This window comes from Bufo bufo, chromosome 4 (genome assembly GCF_905171765.1).
Source record: "Bufo bufo chromosome 4, aBufBuf1.1, whole genome shotgun sequence".
NCBI classification, from domain to species: domain Eukaryota; kingdom Metazoa; phylum Chordata; class Amphibia; order Anura; family Bufonidae; genus Bufo; species Bufo bufo.
The window spans coordinates 246,244,633-246,266,459 of NC_053392.1; the positions used below are offsets into that span (position 1 = coordinate 246,244,633).

The 21,827-nt window shown below is 42.8% G+C and overlaps 1 protein-coding gene across 2 annotated transcripts in view; it reads right to left on the reverse strand.

The window, feature by feature from the left end:
* The window catches only part of DIS3L2 (DIS3 like 3'-5' exoribonuclease 2), a 349,324-nt gene that overhangs the window by 109,688 nt on the left and 217,809 nt on the right, over window positions 1–21,827 (reverse strand). For both annotated transcript variants that reach the window (XM_040428436.1, XM_040428435.1), the window contains 3 exons: window positions 18,479–18,591; window positions 10,089–10,196; window positions 6,687–6,920 (listed from right to left, as the gene is read on the reverse strand). In XM_040428436.1, the coding sequence (XP_040284370.1) occupies window positions 6,687–6,920; window positions 10,089–10,196; window positions 18,479–18,591 (455 nt within the window). The remainder of the gene's footprint in view (window positions 1–6,686; window positions 6,921–10,088; window positions 10,197–18,478; window positions 18,592–21,827) is intronic.

The following is a 21,827-nucleotide window of genomic DNA, read 5'->3' on the forward strand; positions in this document are numbered from 1 at the left end:
ATAAAAAGCGCAGGAAAGCGGCACTAACATGGATAACAACACATTCAATATAATCTATAAGGTACTGTGGCTAGTTTAACAAGTGAAAATGAGGTGAAAGGTTCGCTTTAAGTGGACCCCAGACACCTAAACAGTCCATACATTCGTGTCCTACCTTTATATGCATTTTCTGATGCCCCTTTTCCACATCTGAAAAAACGGAACAGGAAGTGAAGATTTTCTCAAAGTGAGCGACGTACCGGGCCCCTTTGTGGAGAGCGAAGCCTCCTCTTCTGCTTCGCAAGGGGCCCGGTGACGTTACTGCCAGCCACACATTATACAGAGCGCACGGAGGGCGGTAACTAGGCGGCAACACACAGTGCTAAGCCACGCCCCTCTGGTCCGGTTACGTCACCGGCACAGAAGCTAATTATGCAGTGCACATTGAGTGCATGTTAGAAGGGAGGGACTGAGATTGCAGGCGTAAGATTAGGCGAGTTTAGGGGCGTAACTAAGGGGGAGAGATGTGCGGCAGGAGGCGGAATGTCAATGAGGGGGGCGGATGCACAGAGTTGTTAGTAATATGATGGACAGCTCACAACGCGATGCTGAGCTGCGCTAGGACCCACAAGGCAGTGCGGCAGGAAGTTACCGCACATGTAACATACATGTTAACAATCATTGGGGGAACGTCGGAGCCTTGGAGAAGTGGTAAAAATACATAAAAACATCATGGGGGACCTTGAATCAGCTATATATGGCGAGATGACATGTTTTTTTTAAATAATTTTAATCCCGGACAACCCCTTTAAGTTAACGAAAAAAAATATATAAAATTTAAAAATGTATGTCTCCCCGCATTGCAGAAATGCAGAAATATATTTATATCTACCATACTCACAAAAATTTAGGAATATTTGGCTTGTGAGTGAAATTTCAGGATGAACCTAAAATGAACTCTAACCTTTACAGGTGAACTTAATGTGACCTTCTCTAAACCTTTGAATGCACATGTCCAAGTGTTTCTGTCCTTTTTGCACAACTTGCTGTTCTCTAACATGTTGCTTAACAGCAAAATTCACAACAGGTGTTTGATCCATGAATCACCCAATACATTTCCAGGTTCAATTAGAATTGATATTTAAACAGTTCTTCTCATCATGCTGTTCACATTTTGACATCATGAGACCAAGATGACAACTAACAAATGATCAACAGTACCTCGTCATTGCGATGCTTCAAGCAGGATGTTCTCAGATGGAAGCGGCCACTGAGCTTAGAGTGTAGAGTGTCAGAGTGTCATTAGCAGGTTGCAACAGAGATACAGAGAGACTGGAAGAAAGGCATAAAAGTGGACGTCCTTTGGCCAAAGCTTCACTGTGAACAATACCCTGCAGGACCAGACGATGAATGCCACACAACTCCAGACACATTTAAAGGGAGGTAAGAGGCACCCAAGTGTCACATCAGATCATTCAAAAGAGTTTACATCAGCATAGTCTGCGTGCTAGACAACCTGCAAGGGTACCTGACCACACCACCAGGCACAGGTGTCATCGCCTCAGTGCTGTTCACTGATAAAAGTAGATTCATGTCGAGCAGAAATGATGGCCGCCAAATGATGTTGGAGACGTCAAGGAGGGCACTATGCATCCGCCACTGTTGTCACCAGACGAGCAACAATGTTCCAACTCATGGAGGGCGCATCATTAAGGAACGGCTGCTGGAGACTGGGGTACCTCAAATGGAGTGGCCTGCACTTTCTCCAGACCTGAATCTCATTGAAAAACTATGGGATCAGCTGAGTCGCTGTGTAGAGGCTCACAACTCTGTACCACAGAACTTCAAAGACCTGAGGGACGCCCTTCAAGATGAGTGGGATGCCATGCCTCAGCAGACAATAAGTTGACTTGTAAACAGCATGAGACATTGTTGTCAAGCTGTAAGTGATGCTCAGGGCCACATGACAAGTTATTGAGACACTGACATTTTTTGTGGGGGTACACCCACCACTGCTGTTGGACTTTATATCAATAAATTGTTTGAGATGAGTTAATCACCATTGCATGCTTTTACTTAAATGCCCTACTTTCATGATATAATATCACTGTAGCGTGAACTTTTTAGGTTTTCCATAAATTTCACCCAAAAGCCAAATATCCCTAACTTTTTGTGAGCAGTGTACGTTTTAATTATGTTTAAGGGGGATTTCAAATTATTTTACTTCTATAGTGGCAAAATATTCCACAACACTTTACAGACCTCATCATTACTCACTATCCCCAGAGGAGCACGCAATCTAAATTCCCTATACAGTATGTCTGTTAATGTCATTGCTCATCCCCTTACTGAGGCACTGTTTGCCGGCAGCAAATGTGATTACACAGCCCGATGCACCGCCGATAAACAAGGATTTTTAAGCATGCTAAAAGATTTCAAAAGCGCGATCATCGGGTAACTGGAGGCAGTATTACGCTGCCAGATCTTCGCCAATGAGTAGTCATACGAATGCTTATTAGCGATTAACTGAAAGATTATCTTCAGGTGTAATAAGACCTGGTGTTGTTCAGTAGCTTCACTTCCTCAATAGTTTTATGCATGGTAGAGGCGCACACTGTACACTGCATTACTTCTACACAACCCTGTTTTTTGCTTTTATACTTGTAAAGGATGCAGTTTAGGCCCCATCTACAAAGAGATGAAAATTAAATGAATGCCATTTATGGCCATGCACCTTCAATAGCTGGCAAGCACACATTCATTTGGTCAACAGCTATTTCTACGGACCCCACCATACACTGCTATGCTCTGTCGAGTATGTGAAGAGTTGGGAAACTCCATACACATTAGACAGCCAGCTGGTCCTGTCGAAATTGGACGGTTCTGCCAACAATCATCTAATATGTATGGCCATCTTTAGAAGCACTTGAGGCTACTAAATTGACAAATTTAAACACAAGGCATCATCTTAACCAACTACTGTACTACAGTGCGTGGTTTGTTAATCTGCTTTACATGTTACAGAAACTTACTTTATGCCACCACTGTAAATCAACAGATTACATACGTCAATGATAACTTATCTGTTGATTATCTTGTATACTAAATGATTAAAAAACACAGCTATACTGAAGGTTAAACACTATAGAAAATTTACAATCCATATTTTCATCACCAGGAAGGAAAAGTCAAGGAGTATAAAATTACAGGATCAACAGATGTTGATATACAAATGATAAAAAATAGGAACAAAATATTCAAAACATCTTAGTTTATTCATTATTGAGTATGAGGGCAAAGCTGGAGAGCCTGCGGGCCGTGGCAGCACATTTAGTGCACACAATCTGCTCACAGTAGCATAAGCAACATGCGGCCTGGTGTTGCCCTATTGAAAAACAGCTCCAGGAACACTGAAGAAATGGCCGTACATCTGGTTCCACAAACAAATCATGGCAATGCTGAGCTGTTTGTGTATGTGAAATAAAGACTACAGGGGTCCCATCCCAAGATTATGACTGATGTGACTATCTCTTGTGAAGGTCTCTTCATAGTGTTACCCACATGGTCTCCAGACCAATCTCTGACTATCACTACGTCCAAGACAGAAGAAAGACTAATTAGTGAAGAAATATACCTCCATTCCAGGCTCCAGTGCCATCTTTCTGTGCACCACAATATACTTTGAGAGCGGAGGTATGAGGTCAACGGCATACCTTGAGCTGGATGTCTGGCTCGTAGCCCTATGTCGTGTAAATGCCTTCTAATGTTTGAGCAAGTACTGTGTGCCACCCTAGGCTTGGGATGTGATGTCCAATTTCACTTGTAGTACAGAATAGATCACTATTTGCCATTCTTCTCATCAGATGGTCCGTTTGCCTTGGTGTACTTCCCGCTGTCAGAGTTCTTCCTTGTTCTCCCAACCACTGGGACAAGCAATGTTGAACAGTGTTGACATCTCGGCCTACTGTCTGCCAGAGTGAAAAACAAAGGTCTCCCAGTTCAAGGATTTTGTCCCTCTCAGTCTGACACAAGAAGTTATAACTGGCATGTTGAGGAACGGGGCTTCACACAATCATCCCACACAACTTCATCAGGTTTTTAAGGTTTCATGTGGCTAAAAAACAAAACCAAAAAAACCTTACCTTTCAATGTGGATTTTATACCTCTCCCACATGCCACAGATTGGAGCTAAGTTCTTGAAAATTTGATCATCTGCAGATCTTAGCGACACCTGCAGCTTCCTCCATTTGTATAACCCTACAGCTTGTCTTCTTGGTGTTGTAATTTCGGTATTAAGGAGTCTATCTAACACATTGAATACTGCAGTGATAGTGAGGAACAACATCCATTGAATTGTATCCTGTGGACATAACCAACTTGTCAACTAAGGCTACCTTCACACTCGCGTTTGGTGTGGATCCATCATGGATCAGCACAGACTGATCTGCACCGAAAATAGAACCGCATGCATCCGTTCAGAACGGATCAGTTTGTATTATCTTTAACATAGCCAAAACGGGGGACGGATCCGTTTTCTATTGGGTCAGTGAAAGCTGATCCGTCCCCATTGACATTTGCCTCCGCGTAGTCAGGCGGACTTCAAAACGCTACAAGCAGCGTTTTGGTGTCCGCCTCCAGAGCGGAATGGAGGCGGAACGAAGGCAAACTGATGCATTCTGAACGGATCCTTATCCATTCAGAATGCATTAGGGTAAAACTGATCCGTTTTGGACCGCTTGTGAGAGCCCTGAATGGATCTCACAAACGGAAACCAAAACGCTAGTGGGAAAGTAGCCTAAAAGGGGTCGGGGGAGTCAATTTTTTTTTGATGGACAGTGCACAGTCAAGCAAATTGTAGCCAAATACAATGCTACTGCTCCAGCTACGAGGTCCATACACACAACTCGTCATTCTTAAGCATAACGAGAAAGAGAAACAAAAAGGGCTAGGCTCCAGCAGGCAAAAGAGCAAAAATAGGATAAACTAGAGATGGAAAAACATTGCGAGGTCAGATGAACCCAGATGTCTGCTTGATTATGCTGTAGGTCAAAATTTGTCACAAGCAGTAGGAACCCATGAACCTTTCCTCTCAGGTGTCAACAGTGTATGCCAGTGGAGGTGGAGTAAAGGTGTAGGGAATGTGTTGTTGGCATACCCTGGATCATCTGATCTTCTCACCTAAGCATTGTGGCCATGTTTACCCTATAGCAGTAGGACACTTTCAGTGAGACAATGCACCATGCCATAGTTCAGACACAGACTAGCGAGTTCAGTGTGAGAAACACACTGTGGGTGGCAGTGTGACTTTCCATTCTGACCTCTGCTCCTGTGAGACCTGGAATCTATTGAATTATACTGACATAATGCTGTCAGGGTATTTCAGTAGATTTGTGGGTCGAGCAGTCCTGTCAGTAGAATGGGAATTCACACTGCCACATGCAGCGCGTTTCTCACATTTATCTCGCTCATCTGTGTCTGGCCTAAGGATTATATAATCATGTATTGATTCCAGGAACATGACATTAAGTTTTCCCTATTTTCTTGGTTTTCACAGGCCCCAAACCTTAATCCTACAGAGCACCCTACCTCTGGGCCAAGTAGAAGGGGCACTCCAAAACATGACAGTACCGCAGTCAAACTGTGAGAACTATCCAGCCCACCTAGAACAATATTCCGGCAGATTGATTTCAACACCTATTGAAAGCTATATCACAACAAACTGCTGTGGTTCTGAAGGTCAAGGTAGGTCCAACGTGCAACTAGATGTGTGTCTTGAATAAAGTGGCCGTTCAGTGTATAAACCAAAAGCATCTATATCTTTTAGGGATTAAAAGGTCCACATATCCTTTTAATGTTTTCATGTCAAGATGAAGATTAAAATACTGGTACTAAAAAACAGTGTAAAAAGGTTCACCTATGCCTACTAAATTAGAGTCTGTGGTTATGTCATTCCAGAACACAGGATGGAAGCCGCTGCAGAAAAAGGTGACTTGTGCAGACGTGCGGGATGAGGCACTGAAACTCCTCAATGAGGCAGCAAAGCGGTCACTGACCAAGAAGAAATTCAAGCGGGTGAAGGTATTGAACCATGCAGCGCTTTGATGTGTTAAAGTAGGAGTATTTTGCAACCAATCTTGGTTTTATAATGGCTCACTACCACATTTAGAATGATGCACTAATAATGCAAGCATAAAACCACCTTACATAAAAACTAGAAAGATACGGTTCAGTATGCCATAACAAAATGCAAAACATTAACTCAGACAGGGGGGAAAAAACTAACAAAAAAAAAAAACATACAAAATACTTTCTTGGCAAGTCTGCTTATCAAGAAATAAGAATTTTTCAAGAATTCTCAGATGAAATTTCAAACTACAATTTAAGGTTTCTCCAACTTATTTGAAAGCCTTCCGAAATCCACTAATTGTAATGGAAGAAACATACTATACTCGCCAACAACCCCTCAAAGGCCAAAGGGGTTTTCCCAGGAGTAAAATTTCTGTTGAAAGTTTAATTATGTGACTTGCTGCAGCCGAATGTTCGTTCGGCTATCGTACAGCTATCTCGCATGTGTGCAAGAGGCAGGCAGGCGAGCAAAAGGGAGTGAAAGAAGAAGGAGTGAGAGAAAGAGTGAGAGACTCAAAACGTCCATGTTAACCATGAAAAGACAATCAGTCAAAAAAATTTGGAAAAAGTTAAATTCTCACCTGGTCCAGTCTTAAAGCACCATCTTCAAATCGTTGTCTACGTAAATTTTGTGCAATAAGATGCAGGCTGAGAACGGCTTGTTGAATCTCTTGTACTGTACGATCAGGTGACACAGGGGGCAGTTCCTCCACACCAGGCAGTTTGTCTGGATTCTCAATCATGCTTTGTGCATGGTCATAGCTCAGCTTCACACAGGAGCAGATAACACTTCGGCCAAACCACTCGTCAAGGATCTAAGGTGCAACCAAACAAAAAATTCTATTAAAGTTGAGTCATTAGGAAATTTGATTAGACCACGACACCCCATCGCTCCTATAGCTCATAAGGCAGATTTTTTTTTTTTATGTCTTTTTTTTTTTACAGAATTTTTCTTCAATCTAGAATCCGGAAAACCATAGATAGCAAAGATTAGATTGATGTATTACCTGTTCAAACATATTGTAAAGCCGCAGTCAGTTTTAAATCTGGCTTTGCATCCTGCACCAAATTTATGAACTGGTGCACCTTAATATATGTGGCGCGAGTGCAATGTGGTTTACACCTTTAGGTTGCCTGGCATGAGATGTGATATTTTGAAAAGTCGCACATAGTAAATGTGCCATAATCTACAGTTTTTGTCGCTCCCTAAAAACACTTCTTTTTAGGTTAGCCTATCGCATCCCCTAATCTAACCCTTCTCCATTCACCACCCCCTCCTCCAGAATTATTCCTCTGAACCTTATCTATTCAGCATCCACCACACGCCATGCACTCAGAAGCGCTACAGACACCGGATGGAGAATGGCTCATGCAGCTTTATATCTACTCCCCTATTGTGTTAAGATGGCTGAACCTTTATACCAAACAAGCACTCGTTACTTTTTGTCTCACCCCCATCTCCTCAGATTGGAAGCTCTTGCGAGCAGGGTCCGTTTTCCACTTGTTTTAAATGTTGACTTGTGTGATGTGTTATTTAGGACTCTGTACTTGAACCCCCTGACTAAAGCACTGCGGAATATGTTGGCGCTATATAAAGATTATTATAATGCTGATCTAATCTGGAGTTTTCATCTAGAAAATGGAAATCTTGCAGAATTGAGTTGGAGAACAAAATGTCGCAAAAAATGGCAAAAAGTCGCAAAACCACCATCTGCAACTTTTTAAAACCAGAAAACAGGCGTACCATAGCTCATAAATGAGCCCCTTTGTCCTGAGCTGCGATAGTTCTCTTGTTGACCAACAGGTTATCCTATACAGTGAGTGTACACAAGCTGATAGAGCCACCAACATATACCAAAAGAAACCCCAAAAGAAGCCAAGGGAAAAAAGTGTTGAACAAAAGCAATCAGCACTGTAGTCTGTTGCAAGTATTTTATTTAAAGTGGCCTATAATATGTTCTTTTCCCTTTAGTGGGTTTTGCATAACATTTTGCACATGCATATGTACTTTACTAGGTCAGTCTATATACTGCTTTGCTACATTTGACCTCAGTGGGTAAATGCCTGTACGGTGTTTATTATCATATCAGCAAAAAGGTAAAAACACTATATGAAGGGGAGATGACAATTTGCCATTGTTGGATAGATGTAGACTTTGGCTTGTTGACAAAAGAGCAGGACATAAACATTGAGGGTCATTAACTATAGCTCTATGCCAATTATCTGGAGTAGGAAAGGTGCAATCTACTGCAGATTACACCAGAAATCGACTCCAGCTACTGACTCAAGTAGATTTCACTTCTGGTGAACGGACAGCAGAAGATGCGACACATTTATTAAGAGGCTTGCATCTCCTAATAAATGCTCAGATCTCTCTCCAGCAGTTTTTTTTTTTTTTTTACCGAGACTGGGGTGTGAAAATGCTGGCCTAAGGGTACTTTCACACTAGCGTTTTTCTTTTCTGGCGCTGAGTTCCGTCATAGGGGCTCAATACCGGAAAAGAACTGATCAGTTTTATCCCCATGCATTCTGAATGGAGAGCAATCCGTTCAGGATGCATCAGGATTAGTGTTGAGCGAACTTCTGTTTTAAGTTCGGCGTCTAAAGTTCGGCTTCCGGTTAGCGGAGAATCCCTATATGGATTCCGAATTCCGTTGTGGTCCGTGGTAGCGGAATTAAGGATTCCGCTACCACGGACCACAACGGAATTCGGAATCCATATCGGGTTTCTCCGCTAACCGGAAGCCAAACTTTAGACGTCGAACTTAAAACAGAAGTTCGCTCAACACTAATCAGGATGTCTTCAGTTCAGTCTTTATGACTGTTCAGGACGGAGATAATACCGCAGCATGCTACGGTTTTATCTCCGGCCAAAAATCCGGAACACTTGCCGGATCCGCAGACACTTGCATGCGCAGACCGAAAAAAGTGTAAAAAAATAAATGCTTGGTCCGTTTTTTCCGGATGACACCGAAAAGACGGACCCCGCATTTCAATACATTTGTAAGACGGATCAGGATCCTGATCAGTCTTACAAATGCCATCAGTTGGCATACGTTTTGACGGATCCGGCAGGCAGTTTCAGCGACAGAACTGCCTGCTGGATTCCTCCTTTCCTGTGAAAGTACCCTTAGTAAATTACCCCCAATGTGCATAAGAATTTAACCTGGGTGGGCACTACTCAAACCGAATGCTGTATGACTGCATGGGTTCGTGGGTATGTGTGTCTGCAGTTATTTTTTATTATAGACGTCCTGATAGGCTTTTGCATACTCTGAATTGGTGTTTGTTACATATTGGTTGAAGCCTAATAAATTAATAAAAAGTATTAAAAAATCTCTATGAACCACATTCCAATAGTATCAAGCTGAAATCACACAGTGTTTTGTAGCAATATTCATGGCGTTTTTGTTGCAATTTTTAACGTCTTTTTATCCTCAAAGACACTGGTCACTGTGTCACTTCGGCAAATTATTAAAAAGCTTACATACACAGAATATTCATTTGTTAGATTTATACCAACTATTGGTTGGCTCACGTTGAGAAAGATTTTTATGCCAGAATTGCAGAGCAATTTTGGCACAAATAGGCCCTGCCCGCTTGGCGAGCATGTTCGAAAAAGCGTAGAAACTCCTTATGCACCAAGGTTGTGCCACTTTTTTAGACAGATTTTTGGAGCAGATACTGTAAACTCTTCAGGAAACATGGCGACTCTCCAACACACTATGCAACAGCACGTGGAGTCAGGGCATCATGTACCCTGGGGCTTCTACCATGTAATCTCTTACAGCCGTATGATGACCCTGTCTAAAGAGGTGGAGACCTTGCCTTCCATAAGTGTGGTTCTCTTAACGTCATAACTCCCATGGACCAGTGGAGAGGGGCATGTGCACCCAAACATTCACGGAGATCCAGTCTTGCACTTCACATTATTTTTGCCTATTTTTATAAAACATTTATAACCAAAATGTAAGAACTCTTACCTTTCCCTGAGGAGTGATTTTCCATATGACAGAAAATGTCAGTCTGTCTGCCATTGGGTTTAAGCTGCAAAGCTCTTCACAAAGTAATCTGGGCAACATAGGAATGACCTGTAATACAGTAAAAAACAGAGTGAATGGAGTAATAGGAGAAGGCAGCGCAGTTGGTAATTTTGGTTAAATTAAAAGAAGCGAAACTAGAAAAAAGGCATTGGGGAACAAATCATGTAACGCTGAAAAATCTGCCAACAACCAAAGAACACAAACTAAATGCAAAGCTCACAAGGTATGTGTTGCGTCCACACTTTAGCAACGTGCATGTGTACAGAATACTACTCGGTGTGTGCGAGTGCTCTCTTGGAAAGAACATAACACTTGAGATTTCCAACAGTCTCTTGTGGATGCTGCAATACTTCTCTACTTAGTGCCGGATGACCATATTGCTGGGAGGGGGATTTATCCTTCCAGTCACACATTTTTTTAAAGTACCATTAGGTCATACATCAGAGTCTTCTCTCGTTTTTAAAATGCTTAGTGAGTTCATTTTCTCCAAAGTGGTGTGAGAATGGGGCAGATTCTTTGGGGCTTTCTGCACAGCCATCCTTATAGGGCGAACATAGACTTGGATATATGAAAATTAGGTATTGGCCAAAACCAACAACAAATCCATTGTGCAGTAGAAATGCTATCAGTTCTGTAATTTGTGATTGAGCTTACATCAAGCTTTTATCCTTTCAAAGATTCTGAGATGTTGAAATTGTGACTTAGGGCAGTCGTGACTATTCTCACAATTCCAGCATTAGGTCATTCAGCACATGCTCAGACAGAGGACGTGCACTTCTACACTAAGAACACGTAGGAAGCGAGATGAGACAATACTTCAGGAAAAAGGCTCCTGGGTGTGCTGAGGATTACAGGACAAACTGAAACCAGATAATGTATCTTTCACAGGTAGTGAATTACCTTATCAAGTGTACTCCATGCTAAGGAACACAACCTCACAGTTTGAGCAATCAGGATATACAGTTCACAGAATAAGCAGTTCTACAAATCGGCACAAATGATCAGTCAATGAGATAACCGCATATATGTATTGGAGACATGTGATGACTGCAAAATGAAAGAGGTCATCAGTAACTGATGGGAAGGGGTCGTATTCCCAGCATCCCCAGTCACATGGCCTCAACACAGCTCAGTCCCATTCAAGTGGATGGGTCTGAGCTGCGATATCAAGCACAGCTTCCATACAATGCACGGCGCTGTGCTTGGTAAGCTACAAGGAGGACACGGTGCTCAACGGAGCACTGCAGCCTCTTCAAACAGACCATGTAAGGCAAATATACAAACTAAAGCAGTTTAGCAATTGTATTATTTTTCCAGGATTTTACCAAGGACTGATGACTGTCTATGGCAGCTGGTGATAAAAAATAAATGCTCTTTTATTAAATGGGCTGAACCACAAAAAAACATTCAAAATCTTTCAAGCAAGCACCCAGATCTGTATAAAGTAGTTGCATGTAACGAAAAATGTTGTATTGCCATGGAATTAACAACATGCATATGTAAGGGGACACCTGGTATTTGTTCTTTTCTAATATCTCTGTCCAACTCTGGTGGAAGTTGTACTGAGCATGTGTGACCACTTCAGCCATATTTACTGTTAGAAGCTGTGACAGTTACAAGGAAAGAACTGCATGGAGAAAGGGCACACTTCCTTGAGAAATAAATTCGAGCAATTGGAGCAATGAATGAGGAGATTTCTGGATGCCTGTGCGGTACAGGACTGGTTCTATATAACCAGGAGGCTGCTGCATAGTGTTTTCTATGGAGCTTCTGTCTATAGCAGGGCTCCATAGGAAACTAGTACATTTTTCAGACTGCATTGAAGCCTATGAGAATAGCAATCTATAAAAAAAAAAAAAGTGTAAAAAGAAAAAAAGTTAAAAAAAAAAAAAAAAACAAGCAAAAAACAAAAAAAAAAAAAAACACGGGTATTGCCATGTGTGAAAACTCCCAAGCAAAAATGTAACAATATTTTCCCCACACAGCGAAACAGAAAAAAAAAGGCTGATTCGCAGTTTTTTTGGTCTCTTCATTTCCCACAAAAAATTGCAGTGAAAATGAAAAATTGCATTTTTTTTTTTTTTCCGCAAAAAAGTTTTTGTCCTGTTACTCTTTGGGAAAGTGAAAAATGTGGGTGTAAAGAACACCCACATTTTTCACTTTCCCAAAGAGTAACAGGACAAAATGCACCCCACATTTTGTTCCCCATTTCCTCACGAATACGGTAACACCCCATATGTGCTCAAAAAATGATGTATGGGCGCACAGCAGGGCTCTAGAGTCAAACAGCAAAATATAGTTTTTGCAGGCATGGATTTTAGGTGCCATGTCATGTGTTAAAAAATTCCTGAGGTCCCCAGAAATTAAAAACCGCAAGAAGTGACCCCATTTTGGAAAGAGCACCCCCGTATGAACATTTTAAGTAATGGAAAGGGTACTTTTGACCTAACAGGTGTTTCATAGACATGAATATGTAGTGGTTGGTGAAAAGTGGATCTGTAAGCTATGCGGACTAAATCAGAGATATAAGGTGGTAAAACTACAGGGTACATCATGGATGGAATTAAATTAATACTCCATGGATGAGTGGTACATTTTAAAAACACTCCTGCATGCCTAGGCCAGGTTTTTCAGGGCAGGTTTCGCAGTGTTAAATGGTGTGTTTCCTTATCCCCCTTTTGGAACACACCCTGCATCTTTTTTGGGTCCTTCGCTTCCTGTCACCGCCAGCTCTGTGAGAAGGTCTGTTAGACGTTCTTCGCTACCTCTTGCATGAAGTTCTTTGTTTTGGTTTCACTTTGTCATCTCCTTTCCTTCTCCCAGCTGTCATCTATTTGCACTGATTGTCTCCCTTTATATTGCCTCCCATACTGCCTCACTTTGCGGTTTATACTTCTTCCTGGATGAGTTGTTCACTGCTGGATGCTCCTTCTCCTGATTCCTCAGATAAGTCTATTTCCTTTACTTGTGTTTACTTGCTGGCTTGATTCTAGGTGACCCTGACTCCGTCCGTATTAAGTGCAGGGAGCCGGTGGTCGTGTCCCCTCACTATTATAGGGTTTTCAGGTGTCAGATAGTATAAGGTACGTGGACATGCAATCCTCTACCATCAAGATCTTTGCATGGGCATAGCAGTCAGGGAGAGCTCTAGGGGTTTTATAGGGCTCACCCATATGCTCCTTAGTTTGGGATCAAGCCAGTCGGATGTTTATTTATAAGTTCCAGCTTTCTGCAACACCATCCGTGACACTTCTTTGCTGTCTGGGGGACTTGACCCGGGAAATGTTGCCCTGGTACAACACGGGCACCATGACTTCCTGAAGTACTCGGACCCTGCCTGGCTTTGAAAAATTAGGGCCATGATAACCACCTCTTGGAACTGAAGGAAAGTTCCTGTGTGGCCTGCAGATTGAAATAGCACGTACACATTGCCATCTGTACAATTTGTACGGCCAGCTTTTTGTACCACACTTTTGTTTTTCGTGTGGTACTGTAGGGCTTCAGAAGTTGATTCACCCCTCCCATGTGCCTGTTGTAGTCCAGGATACAAACTGGTTTAGGGTAGTGCTTGTGGTACCTTGTACAGGAGCAGGAGAGCTGGTGTTAGTGTGAATGGTGGTCAGATCCCTCTGGTCCTTCTACCTAACCACAAGCATGTTCTCATGGAGGAGAGCCCTACTTTCACCCATTCTCAGTGGTTGCCCTACCAGGGATCTAGCGAGGCCTCTCAGATTTTTGCGCACTGTGCTGCAAGCCACAGTACCTCTGGCAGTTAGGGACCAGAATAGGGGTATGCTGGTATAATAGTTATCCACATAGAGGTGCTAATCCTTATTCAGCAGTGGGTGCAGTAAGTCCCACATGATCCTCCCACTAAATCCTAGGATGGGGGGGCATTCTGGGGGTTCTACCCGGGAATCTTTCCCTTCGTAAATGCGGAACTTGTGGGTGTACCCGGAGCTACCCTCACAAAGTTTGTATATCTGTATGACATACCTTGCCCGTTTGCTAGGCAGGTACTGACGGAATCTAATTCTCCCTTTGAAAAGTAATAGGGACTCATCTACACAGACATTTTTATCTGGGTTGTACACCTCAGCAAACCTGGTGTTAAAGTGGTCAATGACAGGCTTAACCTGGTCAAATTTCAGGTAAAACGCGCATATGCTGCACGAGTCCCCAAAACTTTATCATCTCTGCTGCACTTACTGGGGTCCAACAGGAGTCTAGAGTATGGCGATGCAGGGTTATGATCAATTAATTGTTGTGCAAATAAATTGGTTTGGGCCACCATTAAAGTCCGCACAGTCTATCTGTATTCTGGAGCTGCCCACAAAATCCGGAATTTGGGGCTGATAATCGTCAGAGGGTGGGGTCCATAAGGGTTCACTCTGGGGGGCTGCCTCCACTGCTACCCTGGGGCACGTTCTAGAGGGTCCCTCATCAGCGGATGATAAGGGGGTAGAGGAAAGTGGTATCCTCTTCTCCCTCACTGGCAGATTCCGTATCTGAGGCAAGCATGGTGTATGCCTGTTCCAGCCATTCGCAGCGCTGGCAGGGGATGCCAAACACTGGTGTCCCCTGCCTCACCTCGAAGGAGACAGGTTCTGACCGGTTCAGCACTGGTCACCTCCTCCTTCCCCCGCCCCGCAGCTCCATACTGCTTCCGGCACTGTGATGTGCAGGTCTTCATTGACCAGCCAATGGCAACGCATGGAGCTGCAGGGGGCGGTGATGCACCATGCTGCCCTTACCTGGCATGGATGACTGCCGGTAAGAGCAGCCATGGTGCCCCGATTCCCTCCCAGAACCCAGCGGACCTTGTGTCGTACATGTACGTCACTGGTCCTTAAGTCACGTCCAGCTGTGACGTACATGTACAGCAAGGGTCCTTAAGGGGTTAAATAATTGAATTTTTGGAAAATAATATAAATAAACGTCCATGATAATGCAAAAAGATCAGTCATTGTTCATTTCATTGCAAGGGAGTTACATTTTATCAACATATGAAAACATACAGATATAAAAAATATTCATAACTAGAATACAGCTGATCGTTTTTGCAAACATTGTCAATCTCTATGTGAAACAAGCCAACCATTTCTAATAGATGGCAAAATATCACCGTTCAACTAGAGGTTTTCAAGCAGTGAGTCACATAATATTGTAGGTAAGGCAAAAAGAAACTGCTGACCTCTGTGTGATGCTGTGAAATCATTCTGGAAAAAACTACAACCAACCTAAAAGAAACAGTATGGAAAAAAGCCTTATACCAGGGTCCATGTCTAAGGGGGAGTACACGGCACAAAGTTTCTAACACTATAGTGGATCCCTATGTCATGCATCTCCCTCTTGGGCCTTGTTTTATGTACAACACAGCATATCAATTTTGGCTGGAGTGTTTCTTTTAAAAAAATGATATGCCGTAGTTTTCGCCCTATAAGACGCACCTGCCCATAAGACTCACCTAGGTTTTTGGAGGAGGAAAATAAGAAAAAAAAAAATTTGAACCAAGAGGTGTGCTTTTGGTGGGTTTTGAACTAATGGTGGTCTGTGGATGGCACTGTTATGGAGGGGGGGGGGATCTGTGGATGACACTTATGGGGGGGGAATCTGTGGATGACACTTATGGGGGGGGAATCTGTGGATGACACTTATGGGGGGGGAATCTGTGGATGACACTTATGGGGGGGGGAATCTGTGGATGACACTTATGGGGGGGGGGATCTGTGGATGACACTTATGGGGGGGGAATCTGTGGATGACACTTATGGGGGGGGAATCTGTGGATGACACTTATGGGGGGGGGAATCTGTGGATGACACTTATGGGGGGGGGAATCTGTGGATGACACTTATGGGGGGGGGGAATCTGTGGATGACACTTATGGGGGGGGGAATCTGTGGATGACACTTATGGGGGGGGGAATCTGTGGATGACACTTATGGGGGGGGGAATCTGTGGATGACACTTATGGGGGGGGGGAATCTGTGGATGACACTTATGGGGGGGGAATCTGTGGATGACACTTATGGGGGGGGATCTGTGGATGATACTTATGGGGGGGGAATCTGTGGATGACACTTATGGGGGGGGGAATCTGTGGATGACACTTATGGGGGGGGGAATCTGTGGTTGACACTTATGGGGGGGGGAATCTGTGGTTGACACTTATGGGGGGGGAATCTGTGGATGACACTTATGGGGGGGGATCTGTGGATGATACTTATGGGGGGGGAATCTGTGGATGACACTTATGGGGGGGGGATCTGTGGATGACACATATATAGCATCCTATGCTATATATGTGTCATCCACAGATCCCCCCCCCCCCCCCCCCCCCCCCCCCCCCATAATAGTGTCCCTGTGTAAATCGTGAACCCCAATACAGGAGGTGGAGGCCAGCAACTGGTGTTGAAATCGCGGCGGGGCCTGGTGCAATCACTGTACTCTATTACACCGGGCCCCGCACACAGCAGTATTCATATGTAAAGTGTAGGCAATCCATATGTAAAGTGTAGCAATCCTCTACAGTAGCGCAATCCACGTAGTACTCGTTATGAAACTCCCGTACTAGCAGGCAGGCTGGCCGGTCACTCACTTGTTACTGTAGATAATGGTCCAAAATTGTGGTGACAGATTCCCTTAAAGTATGTGAGCCTTTAGGGTTAGCAGATAATTCTGAATGTGAAATTGGAGTCAAGTGTTTTCAATCAATGGGGTGACTAACAGGTGTGTGTGAGCGTGACCCGTTTTATTTAAAAAATATATATAAGGGAATCTATCTGATCTTCAAAACAAAAGTTTGCGGAAGTGCATCATGGCACGAACACAGAAGATTTCTGAAGAATTCAGATGAAGTGTTGCTAATGCTCATCAGGTTGGAAAAGAAGTCTGGACTTCCCTAATCTGCAGTTAGGTTGTGTACTAATGGAGGAAATTCAAGACCATTATAACCTTGCCTAGGAGTGGTCACCCAACAAAGATAGACCACACCAGGAATGCAAGGAGAAAGCCTCTGCTATCTAAAAAATAAATAAAAATGCTGCACGTCAGCGGTATGCTAAACATCACCTGGGCAAGCCAGAATGCTTTTGGAACAATGTTTTGTGGATAAAGGAGATCAAAATATAACTTTTTGGTTTACATCAGAAGCTTTATGTTTGGAGAAAGGAAACCCTGCATTTCAGCATGAAAACCTCCTTCAAGCACAGTGGCGGTAGTATCATGGTTTGGGCCTGCATCTTGGCAGGGACAGCTTGCCATCACTGAAGAAACAAATTCTGAATTATACCAGCAAACTCTAAAAGGAACATCAGGACATCTGAAGCGAGCAGTTCATGGGTGGGGGACCCACCAACAGAATTGAAGCAGTTTGTAAGGAAGAATAGGCTGAAGAAAGTCACACCAGATATTAAAATGCAAAAGTTCACATACTTTTGACACTCACAGACATGTGATATTGGTCCATCTTCCTCAATAAATAAAGTATCAAGTATAATATTTTTGACTCATTTGTTTATTTTGGTTATTTGTATCTACTTTTAGAACTTTGAGAAAATCTGACGTAGTTTTAGGTCAACTTTATACAGAAATATAGAAAATTCTGAAGGGTTCACTAACTTTGAAGCACTACTTTTTCTCAGGGAAGATAATATGAAGACAGAGGATATATCACTAGCATAAATGCAGCCTATAACTGACAAAGCAAGTTTAACAGGACCCAGAATAAGAACTAGAAAATCACTGAGACAACTAGTTTGATCTTAATAATGACGCCATCACTGAAAAGCACATTGTATACAAACAGTTTAAAATTTATCAAAAATCACATCCCAATAATTATAGGGGGGCCCACCTATAGTTACTAGGATGCGATTTCTGATAATCATTAGAAGTTATGTTTTAAATGCACTTTTTATTGATAGGGGCTAGAATGAGAATTCCCTTAAAAGGGAATCGGTCATCTTGGACCATCCCCATAAATTACAGTAACAGATGCAGAATATACAGGACACAGCTCAAATCACTAATTGTTATCTTTAATGCTCCCTGATGTTCACCTGCCGTGTTCCCGCAAAGTGGCCCTGCAATGCTTCGAGAGGAAGACTCCTGGGGTGCTATAGTCCTCTCTATACGTTGCCCTAAGGGTTTGCAGGTAAACAGTAGGCAAATGGCAAGGAACATAAAGATAAGAATTAGTGATTTGCGCTCAGCATCTTGTACGTATGCATCATTACTGTCGTTTACAGGGGTAGTCAATGGTCTTTTTAATGCAACACCTAGTTAGTGGTATTATGTTCTACAGATTGACAACATCATTTTCATACCTTCTGTACAAGGTACACACTGGTGGCTCTTTCACTTGCTATGAAGTCGAGAGCATTCCCTTCTTCAACAAAATAGCTCACGTCTGCAATATGGACTCCGACTTCAAAGTTTCCTGAAAAGAAAAAAAAAGAAAAAAAAAAAATCAATCAAAACAAACCAGTAGATTACTGCATCAGCATGCTCACTTTTTGGCAACTACAAGCATCTAGAATGTTATATTTGAAATCAGTTTTCTCCACCCACTGGTTTGGGAGCCACATGTGGCTCTCTGGCTCCCTGTAAATGGCTCTCCAGGTGTTTCACAGCTCAAAAACTGTATCTATAACCTCTTAACTCAGTGCTGCTATCTTTACCACCGAAAGGGAGGGGGAGAGCTCAGAAATCAGAGCGGTGCCTTGATGGATTTATAGGAGATTCAGCATCTACACCAGCTAGCTGAAGGACTTGCACATAGTCTGCAGTAGCAAAAACAGAACAAAAGTTGCTTTGGAAGCAAAAGGGCAATAAAAATGCAATGCAAAAACTATTTAGACAAAACATCATTGGTTAAAAAAGTCCTTATGAAAAAGATTACATTTTAGGTAGTGAAAAAAACCGAATCTCTCTTTCAATGATATTACAGTGGTCCCATCACCATTCTTGGAAGCACATTTCAGAAAAATGTACACGAAATACAGCGAGATTTGTTTTCCCTCTGTCCTTAGTGAATGAGTTACTTAGGTCTAAGAACAGGTTTAAACTAAAATATTGGCTTTCAAGACAGCAAATGATACAATCCTCTGCCTTGAATCTTGACAGCCACAGAGGACTAGAAAGCCAATGGTGTATGACAGATGAAAACAGAAACATTTACGCAGAAGACTGTCAAAACTATTCAACTGGAAGATAACAAATGCTGCAAAGTCAGATGCAGCTGACAATATCATATCTTATCATTTATGAGCATTAGCAGTCAGTCAACAGAGGAAAAACTATAAATCCATATTGCATTTTTGCACATGACATGTGCCCTTCTAACCTCTTCCTTTCTTCAGGAGGTCCATGTCACCCTGCAGCACTGAACTGCTTAGCTTGTGTCAGCATTACTCAGAAACCTAATTTAATAAGCCCAGTGTTATCCGCCTGAACTTTAAAAGCTGGGTTATACAACCGACAAACTGAGAACGATCTCATGACATGAGATAACAGGAGCAGGCAGCCAATCCAAACAAAATGTAAGAAAGTTCAGGATATCCCCCACGGTGGGGAGCCTTTAGCAGACCCCTTGAGATCCCCGGGCCTTTAATGGAAGCCCCAAGTAAATATTTGGTTACATATATTTACATAATGTAAGCGGTCAGAACTCAGGACGGGACGGCTACGCCTGAAATTTAATGAAAAAAGAAAAAAGGAGAGGAAACACTTTTTGTTTCTATGTATAAGATTAACTACTTTTGCAAAGAAATAAAAAAACTAAACATTTCCACAACTCTCAACTATATCAAGAATTTATAGCGCTTTGTCGCAATGGTGCTGGATACCACTCGTCGGTTAGGGCTGTATTACACCAACAGATAACCTGACAGATTTTCTGACCAATTATTGGTCAGATGGCCTATTACACACACAAATTGCTCAGATAATTTGTTGCGGTAATGCAGCCCGTACACACCATAGACAAAGACCAAACTAAGGGTACTTTTACACTAGCGTTTTTCTTTTCCGGTATTGAGTTCCGTCCTAGGGGCTCAATACCGGAAAAGAACTGATCAGTTTTATCCTAATGCATTCTGAATGGAGAGCAATCCGTTCAGGATGCATCAGGATGTCTTCAGTTCAGTCACTGTACGGTTTTTGGACGGAGAAAATACCACAGCATGCTGCGGTATTTTCTCTGTCCAAAATTCTGGAACACTTGCCGGAATGCCTGCATTATTTTACATTGAAATGCATTTATGCCCGATCCGGCCCTAAGTGTTCCAGAAAAACGGATCCGGTTTTGCGGTCCTTTAAAAATTTGAAAAATATAAATACCGGATCCGTTTTTCCAGGTGACAACCGGAGAGACGGATCCGGTATTACAATACATTTGTGAGACTGATCCACATCCGGATCAGTCTACAAATGGTATCAGTTTGCATACAGATTGCCAGATCCAGCAGGCAGTTCCAGCGACAGAACTGCCTTCCAGAATCCAGCGACGCTAGTGTGAAAGTGCCTTAAAACCTCCATTTGAAACAAATGCACACCAGTCACACATTTATACTACATGGTGAACACCATAAAGACAAAAACTAAAAAATAATTTCAGAATACCAGCAAAATTTTCATTCCATGCATCCAAAAAAAAAAAAAATGCATAAACGTTATATCGTATATTAGATCTACTCCCAAATTGTGCCATTTAAATATAAAAATCGTCCCAGAGAAAAAAAAAAAAAGTTGCCCTCATATGGCGATGACTGACCAGAAATTACAGTGTCTTGAAGTCCAAATTAGGGGGTTCAAGGTTTCAAAAATCAGCTGAACTTGCTAAAGTATGCATGAAAAAAAGCAAGCATGGTAACATCCCAGAGTGGCCTCCAGCTTCCCAAGGGGATCAAGGGCACTTTACCAAAGATGCAATTACCCAAAAACGGTTTCCCAGAATGCCATAAAGCGGTTAAACCCTCTTCATAAAACTAAGGCTACTTTCACACTTGCGTTCAGAGCGGGTCCGTCTGGTATCTGCACAGACGGATCCGCTCCTATAATGCAAACGCTTGAAAATTGAGCCATACTGTGTCATCTTCAAACGGATCCGTCCCCATTGACTTACATTGTAAGTCTGGACGGATCCGTTTGCCTCCGCACGGCCAGGCGGACACCCGAACGCTGCAAGCAGCGTTCAGGTGTCCGCCTGCTGAGCGGAGCGGAGGACAAACGGTGCCAGACTGATGCATTCTGAGTGGATCCGCATCCACTCAGAATGCATTGGGGCAGTACGGATCCGTTCGGGGCCGCTTGTGAGAGCCTTCAAACGGAGCTCACAAGCGGAACCCCGAACGCTAGTGTGAAAGTAGCCTAAGAATACATATTTTAATTCATTTTGTCCTAACAATGACAGAGTAACGTTGCACAAAGTATTATGGGTGTTAAAAAGGACCTTTCACCACTCCTGACATGCCTGTTTTATTAGCTACATGCATTCCCCAAGTAATAATTCTGGAGCATCTATTCTTATGGCTCTATGTTGTGCCATTCCTTCATTATTTCTACTAGAAATTACTAGCATGAATTACTAGCAGTCTGCAGTAAGGGTACAGAGGGGTGGTAACCAGTTGGGGGGGTGTCCCTTCACAGACTCAATCTATCCAATCAGTGCTGTCA